Raw genomic sequence first — 27,221 nt, 5'->3', positions numbered from 1 at the left:
AATAGATCAAGCACTTTTAATGAAAAAGTGCTTCTGTTGGCCATACAATGTGGAAGTGAGTAATGGCTGACTGGTTGGCAAGATGGTGAGAATTAATAGTGTATGAACAGCGGTACCAGGACATGCACCTGTCCTGCAACTTTTGGTGCCCTCTGTCCAGTGTGCGACTTCCCGTAGAACACACTATGGAGGCGTCCCACTATTGACAGAGTAAATTACCCGAAATTCTCTGTCAAAAAGATAAAAAGAAGGTGCAGTGGTATGAAATGCATAATTAAAAATTGAACACATTTATTTGTAGCACAGGGGTACAAAGAGTTCTCAATAACAGAAATGGCACAAGCTGTACACCAGCTTCATAAAGCATGTATAGTTAGCCAAGGTACACAGGTTTCACAAAATGGTCGCAAACTTCCACAGGCACCAAAAATCTCAGTGCATGAAAATGGGAACAAAAAAGCTTTCCCTGGTCCATTTAAGCATTGGAAATGTAACTTGGCAACACAGTAGATATGACAACTTATTTTGAGCTTATCACATTGGGTCTTAGAGGCACAAATTATTTAGGTTGCAACAACATCAACACTGAACGACTACGTAGAATGCTTTAAAGCCTATAAACATGGTACAACTAAACAGCCAGAAAAGAAAAAAAAAAAGGCATCAAAGGCCTTTAAAGATCAACATTTACATGTATGAAAACGTGAACAAATGAATATGTAACGAAAAGCTTTTAGCGCAACAGGATATGTGAACACAGTATAGCACAGTATACACCTGAACAAAACCGCAATAAAAAAAATTGCATTGAGCTCCAAAGGTACCCTTACAAAAGCACTTGTTCTTTCACATTATGCATAATAAAAAATTTTGGCAGAACCCATCCCACGATGAATGTCGACGTTAATGCAATGTGACGTTAGCACTGAAGCAATTTAGCGAGGCACATAAAAAAAAATCAGCAACACTGGTAGAGTTTAAGGACACACTTTTTCAATTCTAGATTCTAACTGTACACAGTGTGCCTTCCCATGTTTGCAGCCTCAACAAAGCGTACCAGTGCTTAAACTGCTTCAGAAGGCACACGGTATATGCACACATAAAAAAAAAAAGGATTTGAGCGAGTTACAATACACTTTATGAGAGCTCGACTTCAAAAAGTAGCTGTGATTTGGCAAGACACCTTTGTCCCACATGGCCTGTGATCACCTCAATATTTGATTAGATAAAGTGTGGCTTTCGGCTAGTTGGTAACTCACGGAGATAAATTAACAGAATGAGAGAAAGACGAGGACACTTGCATACTGCTCCTGTTGCTTGCTGTTGTAATTTCTCACCATTTTACGAGATACAGAGAAGCATATGCCATTGTCATAAAAGGCAGCGCAATGTGTATGAAACACAAGTGATACTGCAGTTGTTGCAGTGCATAAAATTAAATGAACGTAAAAGTGCAATATGCAATGCATACAATTCATGAGGTAATGATATCACGAAGCAGAGAGTCATGTGCTAAGAATAACAAAGAAAAAAAAAGTGGGGCGGGGAGGGGTGTCAATGACTTAAAAGTGGCACAGTAGCAACACTCAATGGCTCAAAAAGTGCAAACTATGCTTCACATAGCTGTATGTATTTCTTCAAAGTGGAGATTAACTTAAATGAACCGCCAAACTATAATTAAGGTCCCCTGCTTTCGTCATGCAATTGAAATCTTCACTTTAAGCGTTCATACTCATAGTGGCTTCTCCGGAGAATACAAGAAAAAAATTAAGAATGTGATGTTTCAATTTGCAAGCTCCTTTCATTATGGATGTCAAATGACTAACTTAAGAGCAATTGTAACAATGCACAGAAAGGACAGAAAGTCAACATAAGCTTTTAACTATGCAGTATAAAAACATAAGTGATATTTGCAAATTGTGATGGGCCTCTGTGAAACAAAGTCAGTATCCGAATGTTATTTTTTTCCTTTCTTTTTTGTCGGCAAACAAATGCTTCCCAGCTACCTGCACCATTTCATAAGGGGAAAAAGTTCCAGTGCAGCAAGGAAGCAATATTTGGTAAAGGAAGCGGCTAAAGCATACATATTAATGTCACATGAAGGAAATTATCTAGTTTCAATTAACATTTTTATTGATGCGAGTCGATTTGTGTAATCCTTTCATGATTGTGTCAAAACATGACTGGTATAATGTAAAAATTTACTCACTCTTTTTATACCTTTCTCATATACTGCTGACCGATCATGGTGGTAACGTAGGTGAATCTCTGCTCTAGGCACTGACAAAGCAGAAACTAATTCCTTATTTAAGAGATTATTATATAAATATATGCTTAAAACAAAGCCTTTAGCACTGTAACCTCAGGACACATTCCAGACAGTCAACAGTTCTTTTAAGTACAGAATTGAAGCTCCCATTAAATATGATCAGCAAAAGCAGTAACATTCAGCAATCTCATATATACAGTTAAAACTCAATCTAACGAAACCTGATATTACGAAGTTCCCGATCTAACCAAGAAATTTCCATTCCCCAGCAGGTACCCACAGGGTTCAATGTTGACATCAAGCTGAATTACAAAAGTAACTTGTCCAAACTTCATTTAGCGAAGTTTTTCCTGAAATAAATGAGTAAAAAAGCATTGATTTCGTCCTCATTTTTACGCAGACGAGTTTTTCTTTGAGCGTGCCTCTAAAGCTATCGTGTTAAAACAACTAGACGCCATGGTCTTGTCCCTAGCTTTATTTTGATGAGGTTGCACGCTACACCCATGCGTGGAACAGTGGACTCAACACTGCTTCTGTATGGAAAGCGGTGGTTCTTTTCGTTATTTCATGATATATGCGACAGATGGATAGATTAGTGGCAATACAATGCCATGGTAGCTTTTGCATGTCACTACGTTACAATTTTAGATTTTGAAGGATCGAAAAATTCCTCTCAATGTTACAGACTTCCCGATTTAACGAAATAATTTGATCGTGGTCATCACTTCGTTAAATTGAGTTTTAACTGTACATACACAATCTGCATCTTTAAAAGTCCAAGCAGATACTTCAGAATTTAGTTTACTTTAGGGCAAGTGTTGCAATAGCAGAACAGCAGTGAAGTCATGTCTGCTTAGCAGAAATCCTAAGACTAGTACCACTTTTGAGTTATCCATCCTTACATGAACACTCGTATTCCAGTTCAGTTCCCCAGAAGTGTCCTTCAAGCAGTGTGGGACGATCTTGACTAAATATCAATGTAGTGTTTAGCAGATTCTAAGACAGATATTTCAAAAGTGGTGATAATCCAACGATTTCTGCAAAGCAGACATAGCCTCTACTTGGCTTCAATTTTTCAATTTCCTTTAATTTAGCCATCTGGACTTCGCAATGTGTGGTGAAAGTAATGTCCACATCTTCCGAGAGCTGGAACACAGAATGAGCCCCTTTTGTATCTCTCCCTAGAGAGCGTATTTACCTCTTCCCAAGGGTCTTTGTGATGTCATAGAAGACATTACGGCACCACGGGTAAACAAATAAAAGCAAACTAGAGGAGCAGCGAAACATTCTGTGCCACTAATAAAAGGGAAAAAAAAGTTCTGAAAGTCCTCAAAAACCTTCTTAAAGGTCCTGCATGGCTTAAGACACCAGAAAAAATTATAAGTCACCGTGCCATTCACTAACCTTTAAATGCACACACTAAAATGACCTCAAAAGGCAACCTAACAGCTCCTCATGGAACACCTCTTTAACAGCACCAACATTAGCACAGATATGAAATCACAATGCAAAGTTCTTGGATTAGTAAACCCTCTTACAAGCAGAACGAGCAAGATAAGCAGTAACACAGGAAGCAGTGATGAATGGTTAACTAGGTGATGTCAGCAACAGATAGACCTAAGTTTGAAGCACTTCACAAAATTTTCAAACATCCTTAAAGCGAACCAAAAGAGAAACATTATATAAACTGGCAGACAGTTCAGAAACTATTTCTAAATCTGTTGGAAATTGGTTGAACATTGGTGCTGAGACCAAAGTTACTTTTAGGATTTCACGCTCAAATGACAGCGCCATGTGCGATAACACATTTCACAATACTATACTACATGCTTCAAATGAGAAGAGCAATATGTTGCAAGACTGCATATGCATATGAATAAGTCTTTTGTTGTGCCAACAAATTACTAGCAGTAGCAGACAACAGCGAATATGTGATACTATCACTTAACTAACAACTAGCCGAGATCTGATAAGTAACTTATTGATGTTACTTTAGGGCACATGTTGCAAATGCAGAATTTAAGCTGGCTGTGATCAATGCATGCGTCTTCACTTAAAGGGACTAACAACCGATTTGTAGGGACCTAGTTTTTTTATGGCGCAATGCAAAGCTCACCCTCCGTAGTGTTTACAATGAACCAGTAGTGTCTGCAGCGGTTACTTCCGAAAGCGCGTGGATATTTACTAAGCCGAATTTTTCGATTTGAGCAGCCTCTTAAAAAGTAAGAGTCCCTCCTCCAGCAACACTGAGAAGTGAGAGTGATGTCGATAGCTCACCTTGAAAATTGTGAAAGGCCCCATCGTTCTGCTTTCACAGGAGTGAGTGTAACTGTGGTTGGCCGCCTACATTTTGACTTTTTCAACCACTTTTGAAAATAAAAAGCTGGTGCAACAAGTTCGTGTTTTTTGCAAGGACACTTTTTATATTTGTACCGTGTTTTTCTCCAAGTACACGCCTACGTCATGGCTGGCTGGCCCCCATCGTTGTTGTTCTGTCGATAGAAGAGCCAAGTCAACTTATTGAAAATGAAGGCTTATAGGCACATTGTAAGTCAGGAAAAACTTATAATAATAAAAGGTATACTGCATTTTAATACTGATGAAGAGACCAGGAATCGCATACACTAGCAGAAGGCCACATGGTGGACCTCTCATTCAGCTTCATGTTTTTGCTGCGTGGGGCACCAAAGGTCATGTTTTGTGACATTGAATGACAAATTAAAAGTATAAATCCCCGTTTAATGAGAAAAACATGGCTAATTTTAGCCACTATGATAGGGGATCAATCCATCTGCGGAATTATCTCGATTCATGTTCTGAGTGGTTTTCTGTCTTTATAATAGGAATCCTGTGACTAGCACAAGTTTCAGTCTCCATTTCCAAATCTATGGGGATTGGGGGTGGTGTTGCAGCATTGGTGTTCCAGTTAATAGTTTCACAAAAAGCACTGTGGGACAGTGCTAACTGGAACACTGAACTACTTTCTCACAGTCTGAGGAGTAACGATCTGATAGTGCTGATCTCACACTCCCTACAATGTGGACATGCTTCAAGCACTGACAGACTTCAATTCCGCAATTACAACATCTGCCCAAAAATATGAAATTGAATTATTAATAGTAGTAAACAATATTCCGGTCTCGCACACATTTCCAAAGAGCATTCAAACTCAAGACAATTGAAATTTGCAAGCCCCACTGGCACCCTTTCGCAAGCTTGTACAAAGGAGCCATAAGGCTCACAGATTTGAACAGTATTTGGTTTCAATTGCAATTGAAAGTGCGCATGTGACAGTCATGCACCCTGCTAATAATGCATTCCTGAAACTATGACAATTATATTCCCTGCACTGCACTTAAAAATTTTTGCTCATCCCATTTGAAGCAAGTGGTATAATTTGAACCTTTTTGTGTAGAAAATGAGGCCACAAATGATGTTGCCCACTGAGTCCCCCCAGCATACATTCAAGTGCAACACAATTTTTTTTTTTTTTTTGCTGATAGACCAGGCTCAAGGCAGACACTGCCAAAAATCTATGATGTCATGGGGTGCAAATGCAGAAATTTTATGATGGTGTCACTGGCAATCTCGAACTTTTTGCATCCTTTCTGTCTTACCAATAGTGCTCATTGTAAAATCTGTCTACATTTGTAATTTGATAAGTGCGACTACCTAAAGTAGTCTCAATATTTCTCTTTTGTGACCCTTTAACGAACCAACAATAAAAGACACAAACTAGTACACTTGCTTGGCACTCATTCAATACACTATGTTAAAAATAGTGACAATAGCTGCCTACTCAATCACAAATGAGCTGCTCCAAATTCGCTCTTGTGCAATGTCACTTACACAAAACATTGTGCCGTAAGACAACTTTTCTCATAACATATATGAGAGCAACAGCAACAGAGAGCCAGCTTACGGCTCTATTTCCTAATGATTCTTATTCTTTAATTCTATTTTAATCAGATATTGCACTGAGTGCTAATTTCACTGATAGTGCCGACACAGAAGTGTGCAAGCCAATGGAGGAGAATTTAAAAAAATGATAAATGAAAATAACCATTGTGAAATCTTTTTCTTACAACACATAAAAGCTTCGTCAAAAACATTTAATTAAGCAAATATGATACCATAGAGCCTAATACTTGTTAATTAAATATGGCAATAACTGCAATGACTTTCATGAATTCAATGTTTTAAAAAATATATTTAGTCTGACTCTGCACATTGTTACGAAACTCATATGCTTATAGCTAAAAAGTTCAAGCAAAGTGCCATTAATATGCAGGTAACAACACATGAACATGCCAATCAGACATGCTGCATTGACTGTCGAATGTTGGAGAGGACACATCTATCAGCATCTGAAGCCATGGCTTTCGGGACAAACATGCCAGCAAGAAGTGACAGTACTGTCCTGTGAGGATTAAAAAAAAAAAGAGGCAGTTCTCGCCTTAGACCTATTTTGTATGTTTAACAGGTGACTATCAAAGCACAGCCACTTCTCAGATTATGACAGTCATAATCGTGCAATACTATATACACCCTCCTACACCCTCAAGATATCCAATCCTATGTATAATACTAGGCATAGTTGACTTCTGCTAATTTGACATTGGTTAAATAGGCCTTTTCCTTTAGTTTGACCATAGGAAAAAAGTCCTAAAGGATACACAGCGGTTTCCTACAGCAGAAAGGCTCACATTTTAAACCTGAAATGTAAAACATCAGCACCTTTGAACTACAGCATATTGTCTACAGTTAGACAACAAGCACTACCATTCACACCATAAGTGCTCATACTCAAACTGATAGGATAATGGTGTCGTGCCAACAATTTTTTTCAGATGGTGCTATTTCACATTGGTTAAAACACGTTGGCGGTCTAGTTAATTTGAATCCATGATGGAGTGTGTAAGCACGACTGAACGAGGACGTAGAAAGAAACAGATACACAGAGATGGCACTGTCTCTGTGTATGTTTCCTTCTATGTCCTCGTTCAGTCACACTTACACACTCTATCATGGCTCTTTCACAGCATCATGTGTCGACGTGCACAGCTTGTTTGCATTGTCATGTGTTGAAATCGAGGTAGTTCTAGGCAGGGTATGTAAACACTGATAATGAGGTAAAAGCATACAAGTCATTGACTTTCACGTAAGGGTGACGCCTTCAGACTGCGGCTGAAGTGCAAGCAGAACTTCGCAACACAGAATAGTTCTTTGCACACACAGACAAAGCTGATCAACTTTTGCTATGCATCCAGTGGAATCTTGCTAATCCAAACTATGAGGAAACTAAAAGTTGGTTGCAATAAACCATAGCACAATCTAACGAAATATGCTTTGATATGAACGACGTTACTATACTTGGCAATTGCAATACACATGCTTGACCAAACAAGTAGGAAACTTTTTTCCCCCATGTAATGGCCGAAATGTCGTGCATGGAATCTGCCCTAAAAGAAATAAAACATTTGGCACAGAAACGACATCGGGAAACAGCGAAGCACGTGGTGATGCAGACCATAGTTTGTGCCAATCGATACTGACATGCACGAAAGGGGCACATTTACTGGAATTTTGTGTTGACAACACACCATATACAGGGCATCCTAGGTAACTTTACCCAGAGTTTAAAAATATGCAAAAGCCACACAGCTGGACAGAACAAAGGTAGTATTGTTTGCTGTCGCTTGGAGATACTTTATTTTTTTCATTCCACCTAATTAGATAATCAAATTCTCAAGTATTATAATTAGATTAAAAGTTTAAATGGGAAAATTGTACAGCAACATGAAAAACTCCTGATACAGCTTTCTGTTGCTCCCTGCATGCTACATAGAAGTGTTTTTCCAAGCATTGAAAGAAGGCCGTAAATGCACGCAAAATTGCCGCGCAACTGGCCGCTTGAGGTACTCTGCGTGTATTCGTGGGCTTCTTTCACGCTGGGAAAAGCACTTATGTAGCACATAATGAACAGAAAGTTGTATCAGGAGTTTTTTCATGTCACTCTACAATGTTCTCATTGACACTTACATCTAATTATAATATTTGAGAAGTTGATTAAGGCTAATTATTTAATTAGGCAGAAGGAAAGAATTGTTTTGAGTATCTCCATTCAACAGCAAACAACATTACCTTTCTTCTGCCCAGCTACGTGGTATCTGCATATTTTTACACTCTGGCTGATGTCAGCTGAGACACCCTGTATACATTACCATACCAGTAGTGCCGCACCAGCCACATTAAATGGGACTGCATGTCTGTAAATGCAGAAAATCGTTACTCGTGGTTAAAATGTGAATAGTTGTGATTGAAATGACTAGAATGCCAGCAATGTGCAAAGAAACAAACTCAAATGCGATCGGAGCTGTTGGTTCACTACCATGCTTGCATCAAATGGCCCCTGTCAACTTGCAATACACAGAAATCCTACTAGTACAGCACGTATTGAAGCTGCCGGAGCAGCTGGAGAGTGGAGTGGAAAATGCACTACTGTGTTTGCTGGAGCTTTGAACAGCACAATGCGAAATTTCCAATTCACGTCCAGGTATCCGATTTCAATAAGCAAATTTGTTTACATAAACTGTCTGCACCTTAATGTGCTCCCAATAACGAGATCCCGCCCCTCCCCCTTTCCCCCATTGAAAACCATGAGATTGTGACAATGCTCAAGAACCCACTCGAATTTTCAGGATCCCACAGTATTAGCACTAAGAGATCATTTTTGCAGAAGTTGCTTGCAAAAACAGTATGATACAATCATAATGTGACAGTTCTAGTAAATAAATTAGGTTTCATTAAAGCTTTCAATGAACAGTTTAGTTGGAACTTAAATTGAGAAACAGTTTTGAATGGCCCACCAAGGTCGAATTACCATAAGTCGACTGAACTGTGTTTGTGTGCCTTCAGCTGGATAACTCACCAAAACAGGTAATCTTGTGGCACTGCAGGTACTCCAAATGACAATAGAGAGATTGCCGACACAATAACCTGGGGAAAAATAGAACAAATATTGCCCTACGGCAATTGAAAAATAAAAAAATATAAGAGAAAACATCCTGCGGCTTTACGTTTAAAACCACAATTTCATGATGAGGAGTGCCGTATTGTGGAATTTTGAATTTTAGCCGCCTGGGGTTCTTTAATGTGCATCTAATGCACAGCCCAAAAGAGTTTTTGCATTTCACCCCCATAGTAATGTGGCCGCTGCAGCCAGGATTGAACCCATGACCACATGCTCAATAGCGCAATGCCATAGCCACTAGGCTACCACAGTGGGTACTACGGCATTTCAGTTTCAACATGCAAGAGATTTTGATAAGAACGCATGACTTAAATACGACTCAAAACGTTGAGTGTGTGTGGTATCCATCTTTTTTTCCAAGAACAAATAAACTACTAATTTAGGTAACACAAGATCTGTGGTCAGTTTTCGTGGGTCAGGTCGTTCAGTTTTCTTTAAAGGCCCACTAAAGCAAAGCACAAATTGGTCTAAACCGATAAAGCATTGTTTGAGAACTCTATCGTCATTAATTTTACAATGATAGGTTGATAATCAGAAAATAAAATGAATTTGTTCAATTTTTTAATTTCACACTGAAACCGTAAAGCTGATATGTCAATGCGACATCACAGATTTCAAGTACTTTTCATATTTTGACCCTGCCGAGCTCAGTTAATGTTCCAGAAGCTTGGCATGTTCAGTCCTTGGCTTCATTAAAACACAATGTAGTCTATTTTTATCCATAAAGAATTAACTAGGACCTAGCAGACACCATCAAAATTTCCGATGTCATGGCAAGCTGGTGTGGGAAATGCAAGGTGCTGCCAACACCCGTCTTCTCGCAGTAAGAATGATGCTTTTGGTATTGTAGGAGGGTAATTTACAAATACAAGTGAAAATCATTTTTCTGTTTAATGTCCCTTGAGGAATGTTGAGCCCCTTTAAGACTCAGCCCACCTGCAAAAATACATTCTGTAGCTTCCACTATATGCAATATAGATGCCCAAAGTTGAGTGTTATCTGATGCAGTAGCTTAGTCACTACAGCATTCTGTTGCCGAGCAGGAGGCCATGGATTCAATACCCTGCCATGGTGGCTGAACTCCAATGGGGAAATGCAAGAATGCTCATGTACTTTACACTAGGTGCATGTTAAAAAAGCCCTAGGTGGCCAAAATTAATCCAGAGTACCCACTAAAGCATGCCTCAGAGCCTCTGTGCTGCACTGGGACATTAAACCCCACCAATGAAATGAAACAGTTGAGCATTACAGCACAGCAGACAAAACAGGTCAAGCACCCACATTATGACAAATAACTTTCGTAGAGACAAAACTCACCCTCAATCTGGTGCTGAATCTACCAGAGGCAGCATAGGACATGGCTAGCAAAATGTCCACGCACACATGCAGTAATAATGAGTGGAAGATCGACACAGCAAAGTCAATTCCAAAAGCACATTCTTAAAGTGCTCCTTCATGAGCTTTAATGCAAGAGATGCTCATTCTAAACTACAATTGTTATTTTACTTCCAAATTAACAGTAGTAGTATAACACCTTAAGAACCCTTACTCAGAGTGTATATGAAGGAGTACAGATAATACAAGCTTTAAAAAAATCTGACTTTGCACTTATTCAATACATCCCCAAAGATGAATGCCTTTTTGGCAATGCTCCTTTAACCTGTGTAGAAACCCAGGAAAAATTGCGACTAGGTATGCAGCAGTCATGGCATTTTCACGAGTAGAAATATGTACAACTTTTGCAAGTGCTTTTTATGACTGGTAAAAAGTTGATAGCTGCAGAGTGCTAGATTCGGTGAATAGGATGGGTGCTTTGAATGCAGCTACAGTGTAGTGCTGTAACAGTCCTTACTTAAACTTTCCCCAATGGTTAGTGACCAAGCCCAACCTTATCCAGTAATGATGTATGATTGTAAATGGCAACTAATGCATCAATACTTTGTTTAGCGCAAAACGACACACACAAGAAAGACGACAAGACAAGGCGCTGGTCTCAACTCATGCAACTAATGCCTTTCACAAAGTACCAATACGGGCTTATTCGTGATCCATACAAGCAATAACTGAAGCACACTGCAGATGAGGTCAGACGAAGCGACATTGCAAGCATCTGGTCAGCACAAAAACATTTAGGGATATAATAGGGTCAAACCTTACTCATGCAAACTGCATACCTGTCAACCTGTGAGCTTTCAAATTCTTAAAATCCTGCAGACACTACACAGAAAGGGGGAAAGGAGAGGACAATAGCATGCATATTTTTAAAAATTTGCCCTGGGTACACACCTTTGTCGGATATACATGCAATGTATTAACGATGATTTATCTGTAGACTCGGCACATAAGCAGCAGCAAACTTGAAACAGACCAAACTGACAAGCAACACATTGAGACTTATTCGGCGACATTGCTGATTTCGCTACTTTTGGAACTTGTGTAAATTAACTTGCTCGACGCAGGTACACCTCTAGTGTCCTTTCACCATCAGAAGGCTTCCAAGGGTACGCGGTCAGACACTGATGACCAATGCTTTTTCACCAACAGGATTAATTTTTTTTTAATTTGATGAATCATTTGCAAAATTACAGAATGAGCCTGATTTCGTAAACCTTACGAGAAATTTGAGAGTGCTGGGAGGCATGCAAATGCCTAAATCATTATGCAACCAACATGCTCTTGACAAGTTCAAGGCCTCTGCTGTGAATTTAACCAATATCTTCCTGTTCAAAACAATCCCGTGAAACATTCACATTCAAAATTTCACTTCTGCAGGCTTGTCTGAACCACAACCCACCTTTTACTGCTGCATATAAAAGAGCACTGTCTGCTTGCAAGACTTCCCTAAGAAAAATTCTGTCAGTGCATAGGGAGCTTTGTTTCAAGTTTATTGCAACTCATACCTTCATTTTATCACTAAAAGAAGTGAGAGCAAAGATGAATAAAATAAAAGTTTATAGTCTTATTCAAACCTAACCTGCAAAGATAATGTATTTTCTAACATAAAGCCTCAATTGTGAGAAAAACAGAACAGTTCTAATTTTATCAGCACCTCCTCATATATCTACTGTCAGAGAAATAAATTTTCACCAAATTATTCACTGGCGTAAATAATACAGACATCTAAACTGAAACATCTTCAATTCTTTTGAGCTATTTTCTAAAGGGCTCAAAACATTTTCCAAATACAAGGTTGTGGGTGCCAGGAATACTTTAAATGCAATAAATAAAACAAATTCTGGGCTCTTATGTGCCAAAACCATATGGATTACGAGGCCCATCATATGGTGACCACAGAATAATTTTGACCAGCTGGGATTCTTTAACGTGCACACAAGCATCTAAGCACACAAGCATTTTTGCTTATCACACCCATCAAAAAGCAGCCTCTGCAGCCACGATCAAACCATCGAAGCAATGACCTCAACGCCAAAGCCACTAATCTAATACGGCATGTACAACTGAACAATGCAAGGTGCTCTCAAGCGTGTACAATATGACTGAAGAGAACAAGAGACCTATGCACATAAAGCACTTTAGATGCTGAATTACCTTAGCTAGGCCAATATAATTCAGGTTGACAACTTCTAAAGATGAAATCATGGGGTGGAGTATTAACAGCAATGATCCCAAAAGAGCACTGAAAAAGAAATATGATGTTGAGCCTGCACACAAGCAAAACATTCACTAAGAGTGTAAGATAAAGACAAGAACCTTGAAACAAATGACCAACAAAACCCAGGAGACGTAAGATAGGGGTATAGGAAGACTGCATGAAAATCACCTGCAAGAATGACAAGCATTACTACAGCCAGCTACCCCTCGCACAGAACAATGCATAAGCATTTTTACATGTAGATATATGCTCACCCAAGAAGTAACTTGCAGGCAACAGTAAAATAAAACTAGAAAATACAAAACAAGAAAACATTAAGTTAAGCACTATTAATGCAGTTAGTATGCAGTGTAATAAAGTAAAAACACGGTACCCCTTCAAGCTACACAGCTCGAGAAACAAACCTTGTTGTAGCATATATGATCTGTCTGTTGAATGCACTGCAATAAAGCAACATTTTATTAGAGAGTAAACGCGCTTCAGTCACCAGCTACTTGCATTACTCAGTCTTAATGCAGACAGTAGAAGACTTTTCAGCGGAAAGGATAACACCTGCAATAGACAAGAAAGCCTTTTATGTGCATATACATTAATCAATGTTAAAAGCATAAGCAACCCTTTCAGATGCTAATTCCACCTGCTGAAAGTTTGTCTTATGCACATGTCTTGCCACTCCAGCATTATTACAAATAGGCATCAGCAGAACAGAGTAAGAGCTGTTAATTTTTTTTAAAGATTGTCACTGCTGCTACAAATATGTACCCAAGTGAATTGCCGAAAAAAATATTTCGTGCATAAAAAAGTTTTACATGCTATGTTTAAAATTTTCAGTAACTTGTCTACCAAGAGAAAAACAAAATAAAGATGACCCAGTATATGACAACATACAAGTGCAGCTAACAAGCAACCAGACATCTTCAAGCACCTTTTTCCAAAATACTTTGTATGTAATTTCGTAGCATAGGTGTATACAGGAGTGTTTTAAGATGTATTGAATACATTTTAGCCATGATAAGCATCTTTGGTGCTTGTGATTCTGAGGCATAATCATGGCAGCTACAACAGTAGACACAACACCCAAGGAATATAATGTTTAATGCTGGTGATGGCTTCTACGTGTGCAGCCAAGTACAACTGTTAAATTAGTACACAAATGATTGGATGTACAGCCTTAACTTCATCCTTCTGGCTCTGAATATATTCGTGGCTCCCTATGTTAACCTCCTTGAAGTTAATCTGTTACTACAATTTGTTACATGGCAATGGTCAGCCCCATTTAGGCTATACTTGCCAACATTTGACTGTTCTGAGGACACTGGAAGAGAGAATATTAGGTTATAATATTAAGAATAATTTAATTTGCCCCTGTTGTGGGAAGCTGCCTAAATATAATCTAGATAAAGTGACAGGCGTCATGATTTAATTGTGAAAAGCTATGTGATAAAGTAAATTAAATGAAGTTCTAAATGTTACTACGATACAGCACAATTGAACCACAAAGAACAATGAAGAAGTAACAATGTACTTTTGGAACAATGCCATGCCAAACAAAAATTGATATACACTTCACTTTCATTAATTTGACAGAAGTTACATCGGCCTGCTTCTGAAGTCAACCACATTTATAAGTCCTTAGAATCCATCCCTTTTAAAAGCCTTTAATTTGTCTTTTCAGACAACTGCAACTATCGTCTAGCAGACGCCAAATTAAAGGAAGTCAACTTGACTACCCGTGGTTTCCAGTGTTTGAATGATTGCAGTGCCAGATTTCCCTCAAGTAATTTTAGTAAAAAACTATTGGAAGACACTAAAATGTGATACCTACAGATGAAATTAAAGAAATGAATGAACAATGCACACAAGAAAAAGCACAATCGTTATTGAATAAATTTGGACACCTGTACAGACATTGTGCACATTAAACCTAGCTGCAGCTTTCTAGACAATTTCAATACTTGCCTGCACAACAGATATGAAGCAACATCCACCACATTGCACTACCAAAGCCCTGGAAAAAAATCACGGCCACAAGAGATAAGCTACAGAAACAAGCTCTGCCTCAATAATTGCCGAGCATACAGCAAGAAAGACGACATTTACCAGTTTAGGCATAAAGTTGATTTGATTTCCTGTGAAAGCAAGCTTGCGGAACAGAAAAAGAATATCGCACATGGAGCTTGAAAATCACTAACTAACAATCATACTTATTATGGCAGACATTTATGCCTCAAAGCAACAGATGCACTCTGAAAGATTCCCGAATAGAGGATTTTTTTTTTGTCTTGGTAAATGAAAAAGCACTTACTCTTGGCACAGTGGTAACAAGCATTATACTGCTCACAGCCACCGAAGTAAATGCTACTAAGTCCTTCGGGTTAGTGCTGAAGAAAATACTCTGTAACAGCAGCACGAAAACATATTTCAGTCTAAATTAATCAAACACACTGGAAGTCTGTGAACTAACGAGTCAAATAAAGTAGTGAGCGGCTTATAGTAGCGATAATGATGAAAAGATTAATAAGTGAGGTTAGCTTTAAAGCTTAGTAGGTGAAGCTGGGAAAGGTAACATGCTTTCGGAGCCGCCCAAGGAGCTGAGTGTCCTTGTTGAAAGTCAAGAGCAAGTCTAAGCTGACTGTATTGAAATCCACCTACCTGGAAGCTGATCAACTGAATGCCTCATAATGTTAAGACCACAAAACAATGCACTAATGTGTTAGCTAAATGCTTTTGTCACTGTTGTACTATTAGGACTGTTATGCATACTGTAATTCAGTATGTTATTTTTGGGAGATGATAGGTACATTATTACTTCTCAGCATACAAAATGGACTTTAGAGACAAAAGTGTTTAACTCTCAACATATGCTTTTTAAGAAATAACCCAAATGTTCAACATAAAGAAACAAAAGAATGGGAGGGGGCAGAGGAGACGCTCACCTGCTTCCCTAAGTCAAGATCCAACCCACAGTGGACAAGTAGCAATGAGTTGTGGATGCCCAAAAATATGGAAAGAGGCTAAATGGAACAAAAACAGCAAAATTATGTGGTTCACGAACATTAGCCAGCACTTTATATTACAGAAGACGGTGCCTGTAGCACCGTCTGGCTACGTTCTGAAAGTGGCTATGTTCTGAAAGTGCCTGCAACCACTTTCAGAACCACTCACAGGAATGTCAGCTTTACTTTTCCACCTCTAGCCTGACAGTGTTCTTTCTACAAAGTGGGACCCTTTGTACCTGAAGGACACAGGCAAATACTTTTGTAGTGCCAATGTAGAAAAATCCTTTGCAAGAATGGCCATGAGAGTGATTATTCAGCTATATTGAATGAAACATACAGCAGCGGCAAAAAGAATTGGGAGTTACCAGTATCACTTGACTTCTTTTTCCTCATGGCTGGTTTACTGCACCAGCGTTGTAGACTGGCAATGAGTGAAAGACTAGTGTAGTGCCTCTTTACCTTCACAAAAGAAAGTGAGAGCACAGCACATTGTTGTGCCCTTCAGTGAACTGAATAGAATTCTGGGGTTTTATGCGCCAAGACTAGGATTTGATCATGAGGCACGCCGTAGTGGGGGGCTCCGGATTAATTTTGACCATCAGGGGATCTATAGCATGCTCCCAATGCGCGGGACACAGACGTATTTGCATTTCGCCCTCACTGAAATGCACCTGCCGCGACCGTAGTTTGACCCTGCGACCTTGTGCTTAGCAGTGCAACACCATAGCTGCTAGTCCAGAGCAGCGGATGTGCCCTTCAGTGTGGCAATGTGCGAGAGGGGAGGGACATCAAAGCATAAAAAGAAAGCAAACAGGATCAGTGCCAAGTACAATGCAGACAGCCACTTGCTGTAAAATTTGTTTATCACAGCAGCTGCGGCTCGAGAGGCTTGGCTACAACATCCAGCTGTTTATGTGGACCCAAATGTTTCTGTAATTTTACAGCCAAGCTTTTGCACACATTCTCAAACCATTGTCTTTTTCAATCTAACATACTGTCACAGTGTGTATCACATAACTGTACTGAATAATTAAGCCATATGACCTGTTCATTCACAGAAATGTCATTGATGGCTTGCTTTGCCTGGTGCTACACGTGACAATGGAATGTGCCCAGTCCGTTTGCAAGTTATTTCAGTTTCTCGCTAAATAGGGCAACCTTCTATTTCTTTAAATTCTTTCTGAAATATGCAAAGGGGTATTTTAACCATTAAGGTATGCAAGTTCCTCACACTCTCTTGAATACCACTGAAAATAGGTTGTTTTCTATTGTATAGGTAGCTACATCTACTCTTGACATAATAGAGAAGTCCTAAATATGACTGAAGTGCAACATTATCGGTTTTTTTTATGTTCAATGAACCATGAACAGGTAGGATACATAAAAGACAGGTTATGTCAAAATGGAGTGGCTGCATGATAAAGAAGATAAAAACTTGTGCTAGCTACTCAACCACACAGGGGAGGTCCTGCAGGTGGTACGAAAAAAAGAAACATCAGCGACTTTTTTTTTCTTTTTTTCTGCATGATGAGTCACAGCAACACTGAAAAATAAGCACAAATTCTAGCTGGCCTTTGAGTGCAAACTGTCTTTAACAGGCCACTCATAATTTCAAGCATGCCTACAATCACACGACAAAATGCACCCACAGCTGGCTTTACTCTATACAGCTACCATAGTGAGTGAGTGTGGTCTCCCAAGAGTACTTGGGAAGGGAGCTATAGGTGCTACGATCAACGGTTCACACAAGGTGTATTCAAGTATAGCTTAACACGTACTATTGCATACATACGAGACACGGATTAGGGATAGCAAAATTAGGTAGGTACAGTCATGTGTAACAAGGCTAAAATAAAAAAATTTACACACTTCTCCAATCTTCAAAAACAAATAAACTGTTGAAACAGGCATCAGCGGGCGACTATTTAGGCCCACAATAAGCTAAAGTATTTTATTTCCAGGGAAGTTTAATGGCCTTAAGCTCAATAAATGAATGTGTACAGCTGTCCTACAGCCTGAAGGACTTTTTCTAAGCTGCATGCTGGCACGGTGGCTGTCAAATCACCCCCCCCCCCTCTTTTTACATAATTACTCTACATAAAACAAATTCTGAAAGGCTCAAGAATGAAATACAGTCAAACAAGAGAACAAAAGTAACTTTCATGTTATGATGCAAGTAGTCGCAATAGTTTCCAAAGCAGCGAAATGATGTTTCAAAGCAACCAGTGAACAAAAATGAAAAATAGGCAACGTACCAAACAAAAGGTCAAATTTTTTAAACTACTACTGCGCACAAAAAATAAGCATACAGAACGGAATCTGCAGTAAACTTAATACAGTACTGCGATACTGACATGCAATCCTGCTAAGTTTATGATTGTTTACCCATGTGCAAGTGTAGTGATGAGACAACAATACATGACCACATTACACCCACTAATTTCCACTAAAATGCGCAACAGTACAACCCGATTAAGATTATGTACTTCCCACACATTTATTTAAATTATGAGTTGTTCATCTTATTTAACGTAGGGCTGTACAAATAGCAATATTTCTTAATCAAATCAAATACAAATATTCGAGAAAATGACTGAAATATCAAACCAAATATTGAAAATTAACATTTTTTAACAAAGTAAAACATACAGGTAAAGTTGATTGTCTGATAAAGAATAGGCTTATTCATATTATTCGAGACATGTAGTGCTATTCACAACTGGACACCTTGTCGACTGAGGAGCTTGCAAAAGAGAAACAACTGAAAGATTATTGTCTCTAGTGCCCCATGACATTGGCAGCAACAAAACAAGGCAACAGCATGCCAAAAATTAAAAAAATGGCTGTGGCTTAGGTAAGGTTAAGCCCAGGATGCGAAGCATACTAGCCTTTATTTTAGTTGTTGAACCACTGTTTAGCCTGGTGAACTGCTGTTGCTTGGCTATATTTGGTTCGGCTAGACGAAGAAACAACTCATGCATTACTGCTTCGCCTTCAAGAGTGGAACGCGACAGCGTTCCCGTCGACCCGCCAAGGGGTGTAAGACAATGGGCTACAGGGCAGCGACTACGCGCCCCGCATTGGACGCGGTGAGCGTAGAGCAAAGCAGCGTTCGGCGCGGCAACGAAATGTGCGCCTGAGCAAGAGACGCACGCCTTAGAAACAGCTCGTTTCTAAGGCAACACCGCATTCACTAGAGGCGCTTTTGTACCGCTTTGAAGCATCGTACTCGTGGCTCAGTGGTAGCCCTGGTTCGATTCCCACCCAGCCCGTCTTGCAAGAGTTGAGCCAAAGCCACTTCTCCTCTGTCGTGACGTCACGGTGTCACGTGGTTTCAAGGCGAAACCGCCGCGCCTGAGGAGCTGGGTTGAGCTCTCGTAATATGCTTCGCATAAAATTAAATTATGGGGTTTTACGTGCCAAAACCACTTTCTGATTATGAGGTACGCCGTAGTGGAGGACTCCGGAAATTTCGACCACCTGGGGTTCTTTAACGTGCACCTAAATCTAAGCACACGGGTGTTTTCACATTTCGCCCCCATCGAAATGCGGCCACAGTGGCCGGGATCAACAGCATGCCAACAGATGCACAAAGAGTGTTGCACTCTTAAAGAAGCTACATGTAACACTGCTGAACCACACATTGTTTTAAACGGATACAAACACAGTGAAGCTGGCCAACTAATAATAAATTGCCTTGCACCTTTTGAGACTACAAATTTGCAGGCTGTCTAAAGTCGAGGCATCTTTATTGAATGAGTAAATTATTGAACAGACCTTGCCTGCTCCATGTATTCACTCCAGAAACATTTGCCTTAACAACAACCCCAGCTCTCCAGCAACAGAGTTATTGGGAATGGGTACCACTTGTTTTATCTTTCTCCCTGTAAACTTCTATAAGTGTCATCTCTTCTATTCGAATAGAAACGAATCAACTTCAAATAGCCAATTCTTTAACTGAATACAAATTGGAAGTTTTTTGCATTCAAAACCCTAAATATTTGCACACACCTAATTACGAAGGGCGTTCTGAAAGTAAGCTTTGTCAGTTATTTCCACACAAACATTATTTCCTCCCAAAAAATACACCGTGGCATCATGAAATATAAACCTTGCACTATTTTTCCTATAGTTGCCAGCGACATTGAGACATTTGTCGTAGCGTGCAATCAGTTTGAAGAAACCACTCTGGTAAACTCGGTGCCATGGAATGCAAGGAATCGTCGCACAGCCTGCTCCGCCTCAGCATTGTTTTGAAAGTGACATCCCAAGAGTGCGGCTTTCAATACAGCGAACAGGTGCCCATTCATACTGGATAACAGCATACACTTCCATTGGTGACCATGTCGTAAGCACACGTCTGTCTGCCATCACAATTTGTATTCAAATAACCCCGGGCACGCCGGTCTGCTGCTACTCTTTTTTCGGCGCTCTGTGCATGCATCATTCCTCCTCTGCTGGCGCTCCTTCCATCGTTGAACTAGCAACAGGCGTGGATTCTTATGGCGATTGTTTGTTTTACCTGGTGTATCCATCTTCTCTTTAAAGAAAATGATGAAACTTATTTTTGGAACGTCCCTAGTAGTAGTAATCCCTAGTAATACATGTCATCAGGCGCTAGAGATATGCTTGTAGCATGTTATCAAATAATTTTATAGGCAATTGTCATGTACACAGTGCTATGGTGCTCAAGCTTTATGCATGTAATGCCTTTCACTTAAAAAAAACAAAAAAAAACGAACTCACAAGGACTGTGAGGGCCCGAGAGCCAGCATATATGCTCAGTGTATAATAAGGTATAGTTTTCCAAATGTACTGAAGAGTCAATCTGAAATAAAAACAAATGGTCAAGGTCCCAAGAATGTATCCAGATTACTCCCTGATAATTTGTCTTTCATATTTTCATGAGCTACGCAACAGCAATGAAGCCACAATACAACCAAACATCATAACATTGCTGTAAATGACTAAAATGTGATTTTTTTCAACTACTATGGATAGTAATCCATCTACAAATAAACACATGTGAAAGCTTGTTTTGTAGTGAGTTGAGCTATATAAACACTTATATCTGTAAAAAGTTTTCCCTGAGCAATAGGGAAAGGCAAAAGAAAGGCACGACCTGTTCAGGAACAAAAGGGGGAGGGAAAGAGGGAAAAGTATGTTCTGTGTATCAGGTGCAACTATTAACAACACAATAATAATAATAACAATAACAATAAATAATAATAATAATAATAATAATAATCATCATCAAAGGTCATATGCTGCACAATGCATACTGCAGCCTACATTGTCCGTTCTGTGCACGTATTAATGGCAAACCTTCCTATAAACATAGTTTAAATCAAGTTTAAAGAATGCACAGGACTATACAGGTAGATTACTTGATGCTGCAGCACCTTGCAGCACTGACATCAACATTATGTAGCTCCTAGGCTCTACGCAACATCCGAGGAATGGTGGTGCGACTGATAAGTATGCTTGTGCAGAACACTGTGGGTGAGGATGCTGCTTCTCTTTTTTCTAGGCCTGCCCATTCCTGACCACTCACTAACCCGTGTACACAATCACAAATATGGTAGTGTAGGCTTATGTCTAAAACGGACAATTATAATGGAGCACTGGTGCACAGTACAACTGTGACTTTCAAAGGAAAGTAACAGTACCATACCAAATTCAGCGCACTATTTGATCGTTCAAGTGAAGCATCAACAAAAGTTTGTCAAGTTTCTTTGCAACAAAAAGACATGGGCAATTGATGCTGGTAATATGGAGCTGTGTCTATTTGGTTCATTTTCTGCACCTTGTTAGCTCCTGTCGCCGAGTGCTCCTGGCTAGAAAAGCATACGAGGCATGGAAAGCAGATATCAACACATCATGGTAAATAATTTCTGAATGATGTGTCAGATATCTTGGCATGTCCTATGCATGTTGTCATGTCTGCCTTCACTGCTGCTTGCAGCACGGTCATTTTTCAACTGACTGCTCTAGAGGGGACTGAACTGGAAATGGTTAGATAAATCCATATTGGTGGTGATTACTGTTGGTAGAAGATCATGCCTAACTTAACGATGGCAAAGAGGATGACTGCAATGCAGATGTGAACACAGTGTGGCATATGCATGGCCAGCAGACAAATTCTGCAATTTGCAACTGTGCTGTAACACTTGTTCACATCATTTGTTTTTAGTAGTGCGCATTATGACTAGCTGCAATTGGTGCCACAACTAACCATGCCACAAAGACCTTTCAACAGAATGGTCAAGGTCACATCTCACTTATTAACAGAACGAAGGAAAATCTTAAACAATTCAGTCGGGACCTGAGTGGGACTATATAACAGGTCTGCACACACAATTCAGTGGGCAGAGCAACTGGCAAAGGATGTGGACACATCCATGAAAATGAAGCACTTGATTGGTGGGCTTAACGTTCCAAAAAAGAGGGGCTGCGAGAGATGCCACAATGGATGTCCCCATCATTTAATGTGCAATGAGCATTTGTGTTCAATACCCATCGGAATGCAGCCACTGCGGCCAGGAACCTAGCTCATACCGTTAGCGTTTGCAAAGTAGAAACGTGTTTTTCGATAAAAGGCCATTGACACTACTTCTTTAACTGACATTTGCCACATGTCACAAAACTAGGCAAAAAGATATGTATATACTATTTAGTGCAATTTGGTCTTCAACAATGGCATTACACAACACACAAATTCTTCAGTGAAAGAAATAAAATTTGGCATAGTGTTATTGACTACTTGATCAATATCATTATAAATTTTGCTGCACAGCACAGATGCCTCACAAATAAGAATTGATGTTAGCGAGTGTAGTAAAAATATTTTGTCTTAATGGACAGTTAAAGGTAGCAGCTCACACTCGACACTGACAGTGAGGAACGGGAAGCAATTTTAAAAGTGGGCAATAGTCAAAGATTTTAGCAGCCTAAACCAACTTACAATGCATAAAATGGACAGACCTTTGCTCTTCGTTTCACTCCCATTTCAAATGTCAATAACAACATGCAGGCATCTCAAAGAATTAGCAGGAGATAAGGTTTATTGTATTTTTATGGACAGCATAATTCACAAATAAGTCTACATGTAGCAACATGACTCACATCATACATTGCATGTGCCATTTCCACTTCCAACAGCTAGCAGCTATAACAAAGCCAACAGCGGCCACCAGGACCTGCCAGCTGTCAGACAACATAGGAAACAAATCGCAAAGCAGAACAACGTAAGAACTCAGAAAATTTTCATTTCACACGGCAAGTTCACAATATGAAATATAGAATGAATAAGCTCCTGCGACTACAAAGCATGCAGTAGCTATTACGGTGTGAATGTCAGCTGCTTTAGAAGACGCGCAAATGCGAGGTGGCCGATTATGCAGTGTGATAAACAAAAACTTTTCCGAAATATTGGAAACACTATGCACAAAGATTAACATTTCAACCCGAGTTTTTACACAAGACAAATTTTAATCGTTGAGCAACGATGACTTCTCCGACATGCGCCTGCAAGCTGCACACGTTTAACCGAGTCCGACTTCTTAACCAGGTCAACACGCAGCATCAGTAAAACGAAAGTGCCATACTTCTAGTTTTTAAATTCCGTCAAGCAGGACGACGACACCACATGATAAATTTGCAGTTCTGAGGCCGATTTCATTTCGCCCCACTGAAATATACATGGATACAACGACCCGCTTTAATTTACCTTCCTAAGCTCGGAGGAAAGATGCTGGACGAGCATCTGTACTTCCGCGTGGAGACAACATAAAACTGCAATAATTTGTTCAAACTTGCAAACGACAAACAGCAAACGAATTCTGCTTACCACTGAAAAATTGCTGGATAGGCGAACCTCTCTACGGTGAGTACATACTGCAAAAAAAAAAAAACACACACACACATTCACAAGGCAGGCTTTTAGGCTATGCATTTTCGATAATACATGCTTCAAACAGCGGCTCGCATTTCTGGCCTGGACGTTCACTTCTCATATGTATCAAAGCAGTTTAATTAAAGCGACGTCGTACAAAAGCGAATACTCCAAGCACAGTGAAAACAGACAGATTAAAATGCAAGTACATTCCGCCGACGCTCGCAGGTACCATATGCTTGTCTTACCTTGTTTGTGATGAACGTCGAGCTAAACAAGACAATGTAGAAAGCAACAACGACTGTAGTGCTCTGGCGCAGCATAAGTGCATCCCGTCTCCTGCTCGCTCGGAGCGTTATTTGCAAGTTTCAACATTTGATCTTCAGCAAGTAAGCGTCACAAATGAACGCGCGCGAGAATCATGTTGCGCGCAAAAAAAGAATATGGCACGTTGGCTCGAAATCCGAAACAAGTCAGGGTATGTCAGGGTGGCTAGACGTGACCGCTTTTCGCGGCTACTTCATGGCTACTTTCTACTTTTTGTGCGGCGGAAGGGATCCAACAGATTCGTTGAAGGAACGAAGCACACGCACGTTTTCTGGGAAAGATATGTTGAGTTCGACGATATAGTACCATCAGGCAAAATAACACCCCAACAAGGACTCTGCATCCTCGGAATCTCCAGATGGCGAAAATTATACTATACCTGTTCAACATTGTCCTCAACAACTCTGGAGATGACTTGCAACAAACGATTGAGGACCTTACCCGACAAAGGGTGCGGGTAGGGTTGAAGGTTAGTATGCAGAAGATAAAGGTAATAAATTCGTGATTTGCAGTCAGCCTCTAGAATCTGTGCAAGAGCACATTTATCACGTTAATGCGATTAACAGAAGCAATGCAGCGACAAATTTACGGCCCATAGAGTGGCACGATAGGACGGCACCCTCTGGACTTAATATACGGATTTTAAAGGCCCTGCTTCTACTGGTTGAGTGCGGCAGAATCGATTTTGGGAGCCGGAAATACGCCATAGACGTCAGGTTTTGGACACCACCTACTGCCACCGCCGAAACGCGTCATGTACTAGGCGTGTACTACAGCTAAGCTCCTAATTATCTCGCGCTTCGATGGCATATTTTCCCTCTCGACACGCTGCGCCATCGAACGGCGCCGCCGCCGACGCGAAGTCTGCGCGCGGCGCACGTCTTCATATTTATTTAGAAAAGATTGAATATATATATGACAGGTTCGATACCATCCAGCACAACGACACTTTCAGAACTCTTTTTTTTTTTTCATTTAAGAGCCACAGGTACCCGTCATATAAACAATCTCACATACCGAGTGACCCAGGTTTCGCGTGAAAGAAGTTAAATACAGACAAGCATACCCCAAACTGGGTGAAGTTCGAGAATTTTAATCACATTAAAATGGGCTAGAGCGCACAGGGCTGGCGTTACCAAGCCATGACTGGCAGATTTATCCATGAAAAGAAAAGCACACAATCATTGCATTCTCACTAACATATGGTGCAGAAACTTTGGAAGTTAACCAAGAAGCTCAAGCATAAGTTAAGGAGTGTGCAACAAGCAATAGAATGAGGAATGTTAGGCGAAGGAAGACAGCCGTGTATTCGAAAGTAAATCAGGGTAGCCAATATTTCAGTCGACAGTCAGAAGAAGAAATGGAGTTGGGCAGGCCATGCAATGCATAGGCAGATAACCAGTATGGGTGCCAAAAGAGAAGTGCAGCGGAGGATAGCAGAAAACTTGGCGATATGATGAAATGACGAAACTTGCAGGCATAAGATGGGGTCAGCAAGTGCAAGTTAGGGGTAATTGGAGATCACTGGAAGAAGCCTTCGTCCTGCAGTGGACATTAATAGGCTGATGATGACATACCAAAGAACAGCTACCAACTTGCCCGACATGTAGTTGAGTTGCCCCACATGTTAACCCAGACCACTCTGTGAGCATCATGGCAGTCTCAATGGTAGTCCTATTGACATCCTCTAGTGCAATTGGTGCTTGGGTAGTCGTGGCCTCAAACGTTCACCACAGCCATGCAGGCTCACTTGGGACCAGTGTTAGTGCATCTCTCAATTTTTATGTAAAAACTGGCCGCTACTTCCACTCTTATAATCGTGGTACCGCTGAAGGCAACATGCGAGTCCCAGGCTGGCCCCGACACACTGTGTGTTTAGCCCTTTCAGACGCCATTTTATCCTGTTGATTGAAAACTTGCTTTCACCACATTTCTTGCATCTTCAGAATCATAGAAAGTGTACGGCTGCAGAAAAAAATGAATTTTCAATTGTTTAGCGAGTTTTAAAGAGTTTACAGAATGTGGACTCCAAGCAAAACTCACTATAGGAACATCAAATATGAGAACAAACTATTTCATGTTTTGAAAAGATTGAAAAGCACGTATCCAGCCACTTGAATACTATGCCTGGTGCATGACATCATGAAAAAGGATGAAAGAAACGAACCCGCTAGATGCAACATACTGACACAGAGTAAAAACGCCCGACCGTCTACCTTCCCACTCATTTTGCTAAAAGATTCTGCACGTTATTCAAGATTGCAGCACAATTCCAATAACAAGTTTCAAGATGTATGCAACACATTTTATATATAATTACTTTGATCAGTGGATTTCCTGTTGATGCACTATATTACTGTACATGTGTACACAGCGTCTGAAAAGGTTAAAATGCTGCCAAACAGGTGGGTGATAGATCACAGACCTCCAGGCAGTTTCGACAATTTAACTCTGTGAGCACTGTATATCCTGTACTAGAGCAAAGCGTCCACAGGAAAGTAATTTGCATAGTGTGCATGTATCACACTTACCACATTGTTCACTGCAAAGTGCAGAGTACTTGCTTCAGTATATCACTTACCAGAAAAGCCAGAACAGCCACCTATAGAAAAAACATTGATTCAAAAGCAGATTTTCACCCCTTTCAGTATCTGCTATGCAATTCCCACTTGTTGTGCAGTGAATAAATTGTTAAACGATAGCCACACAAATGCACATTCCTTCCATATGTATTTTTTGTGCTGTCATACCACGCAGAGTGAGAGTGCAAATTTGTGTTGTGTATCTTCATAGACATCTTTCTCTGGCTAGCCTTCTCTTTCTTCTAATGGTTTTGTTGCATGCTTTCAACGGCAGAAGTCATTATGTGGTGGAAATAATCCATTACATGCTACATATGCTGCATTACGCGAGTGCTGCAATAAGTTTAACCTGTACAAAACCAATTGTAATGCCTCCAGAGGGTTTGCCTAACTTTAAAGAAAATTATTTCCTACAGTATTCAAACCTGCAAATCATAGAAAAGAAACTAGGCTTGCAAAAAAAGACCCAATTGATATGTTGGTACCACATGCCAAGAGACATCA

The 27,221-nt window shown here is 40.0% G+C and overlaps 1 protein-coding gene and 1 long non-coding RNA gene across 15 annotated transcripts in view; one reads left to right on the top strand and one right to left on the bottom strand.

Annotated features, from left to right (window-relative positions):
* Nucleotides 1-24,909, bottom strand: LOC135906657 (UDP-N-acetylglucosamine transporter TMEM241 homolog). 14 transcript variants are annotated; one of them, XM_065438180.2, is made up of 15 exons: nt 24,057-24,275; nt 23,764-23,810; nt 23,040-23,120; nt 20,661-20,742; nt 15,852-15,929; nt 15,221-15,310; nt 15,016-15,057; nt 14,875-14,923; nt 13,419-13,467; nt 13,320-13,355; nt 13,170-13,204; nt 13,014-13,083; nt 12,852-12,939; nt 9,201-9,295; nt 1-229 (listed from the first exon to the last, which is right to left on the bottom strand). In XM_065438180.2, coding segments are annotated over exons 1-15 (918 nt in total). In that variant the 5' UTR covers nt 24,132-24,275; the 3' UTR covers nt 1-228. The 14 variants fall into 14 exon arrangements, with proteins under 14 accessions (XP_065294252.1, XP_065294256.1, XP_065294258.1 ...); XM_065438184.2 differs by having other exon boundaries at nt 9,201-9,268; XM_065438186.2 differs by lacking the exons at nt 1-229; nt 24,057-24,275 and adding exons at nt 275-6,689; nt 24,515-24,909.
* LOC135906658 (uncharacterized) overlaps nt 24,462-27,221 on the top strand; it is a 16,979-nt gene continuing 14,219 nt past the window's right edge. Inside the window, exon 1 of the long non-coding RNA XR_010565801.2 lies at nt 24,462-24,604. This is a non-coding gene — a long non-coding RNA (uncharacterized lncRNA). The remainder of the gene's footprint in view (nt 24,605-27,221) is intronic.

Source organism: Dermacentor albipictus, chromosome 1 (assembly GCF_038994185.2).
Source record: "Dermacentor albipictus isolate Rhodes 1998 colony chromosome 1, USDA_Dalb.pri_finalv2, whole genome shotgun sequence".
Classification (NCBI taxonomy): Eukaryota; Metazoa; Arthropoda; class Arachnida; order Ixodida; family Ixodidae; genus Dermacentor; species Dermacentor albipictus.
This window is presented reverse-complemented; position numbering and strand designations above follow the sequence as displayed.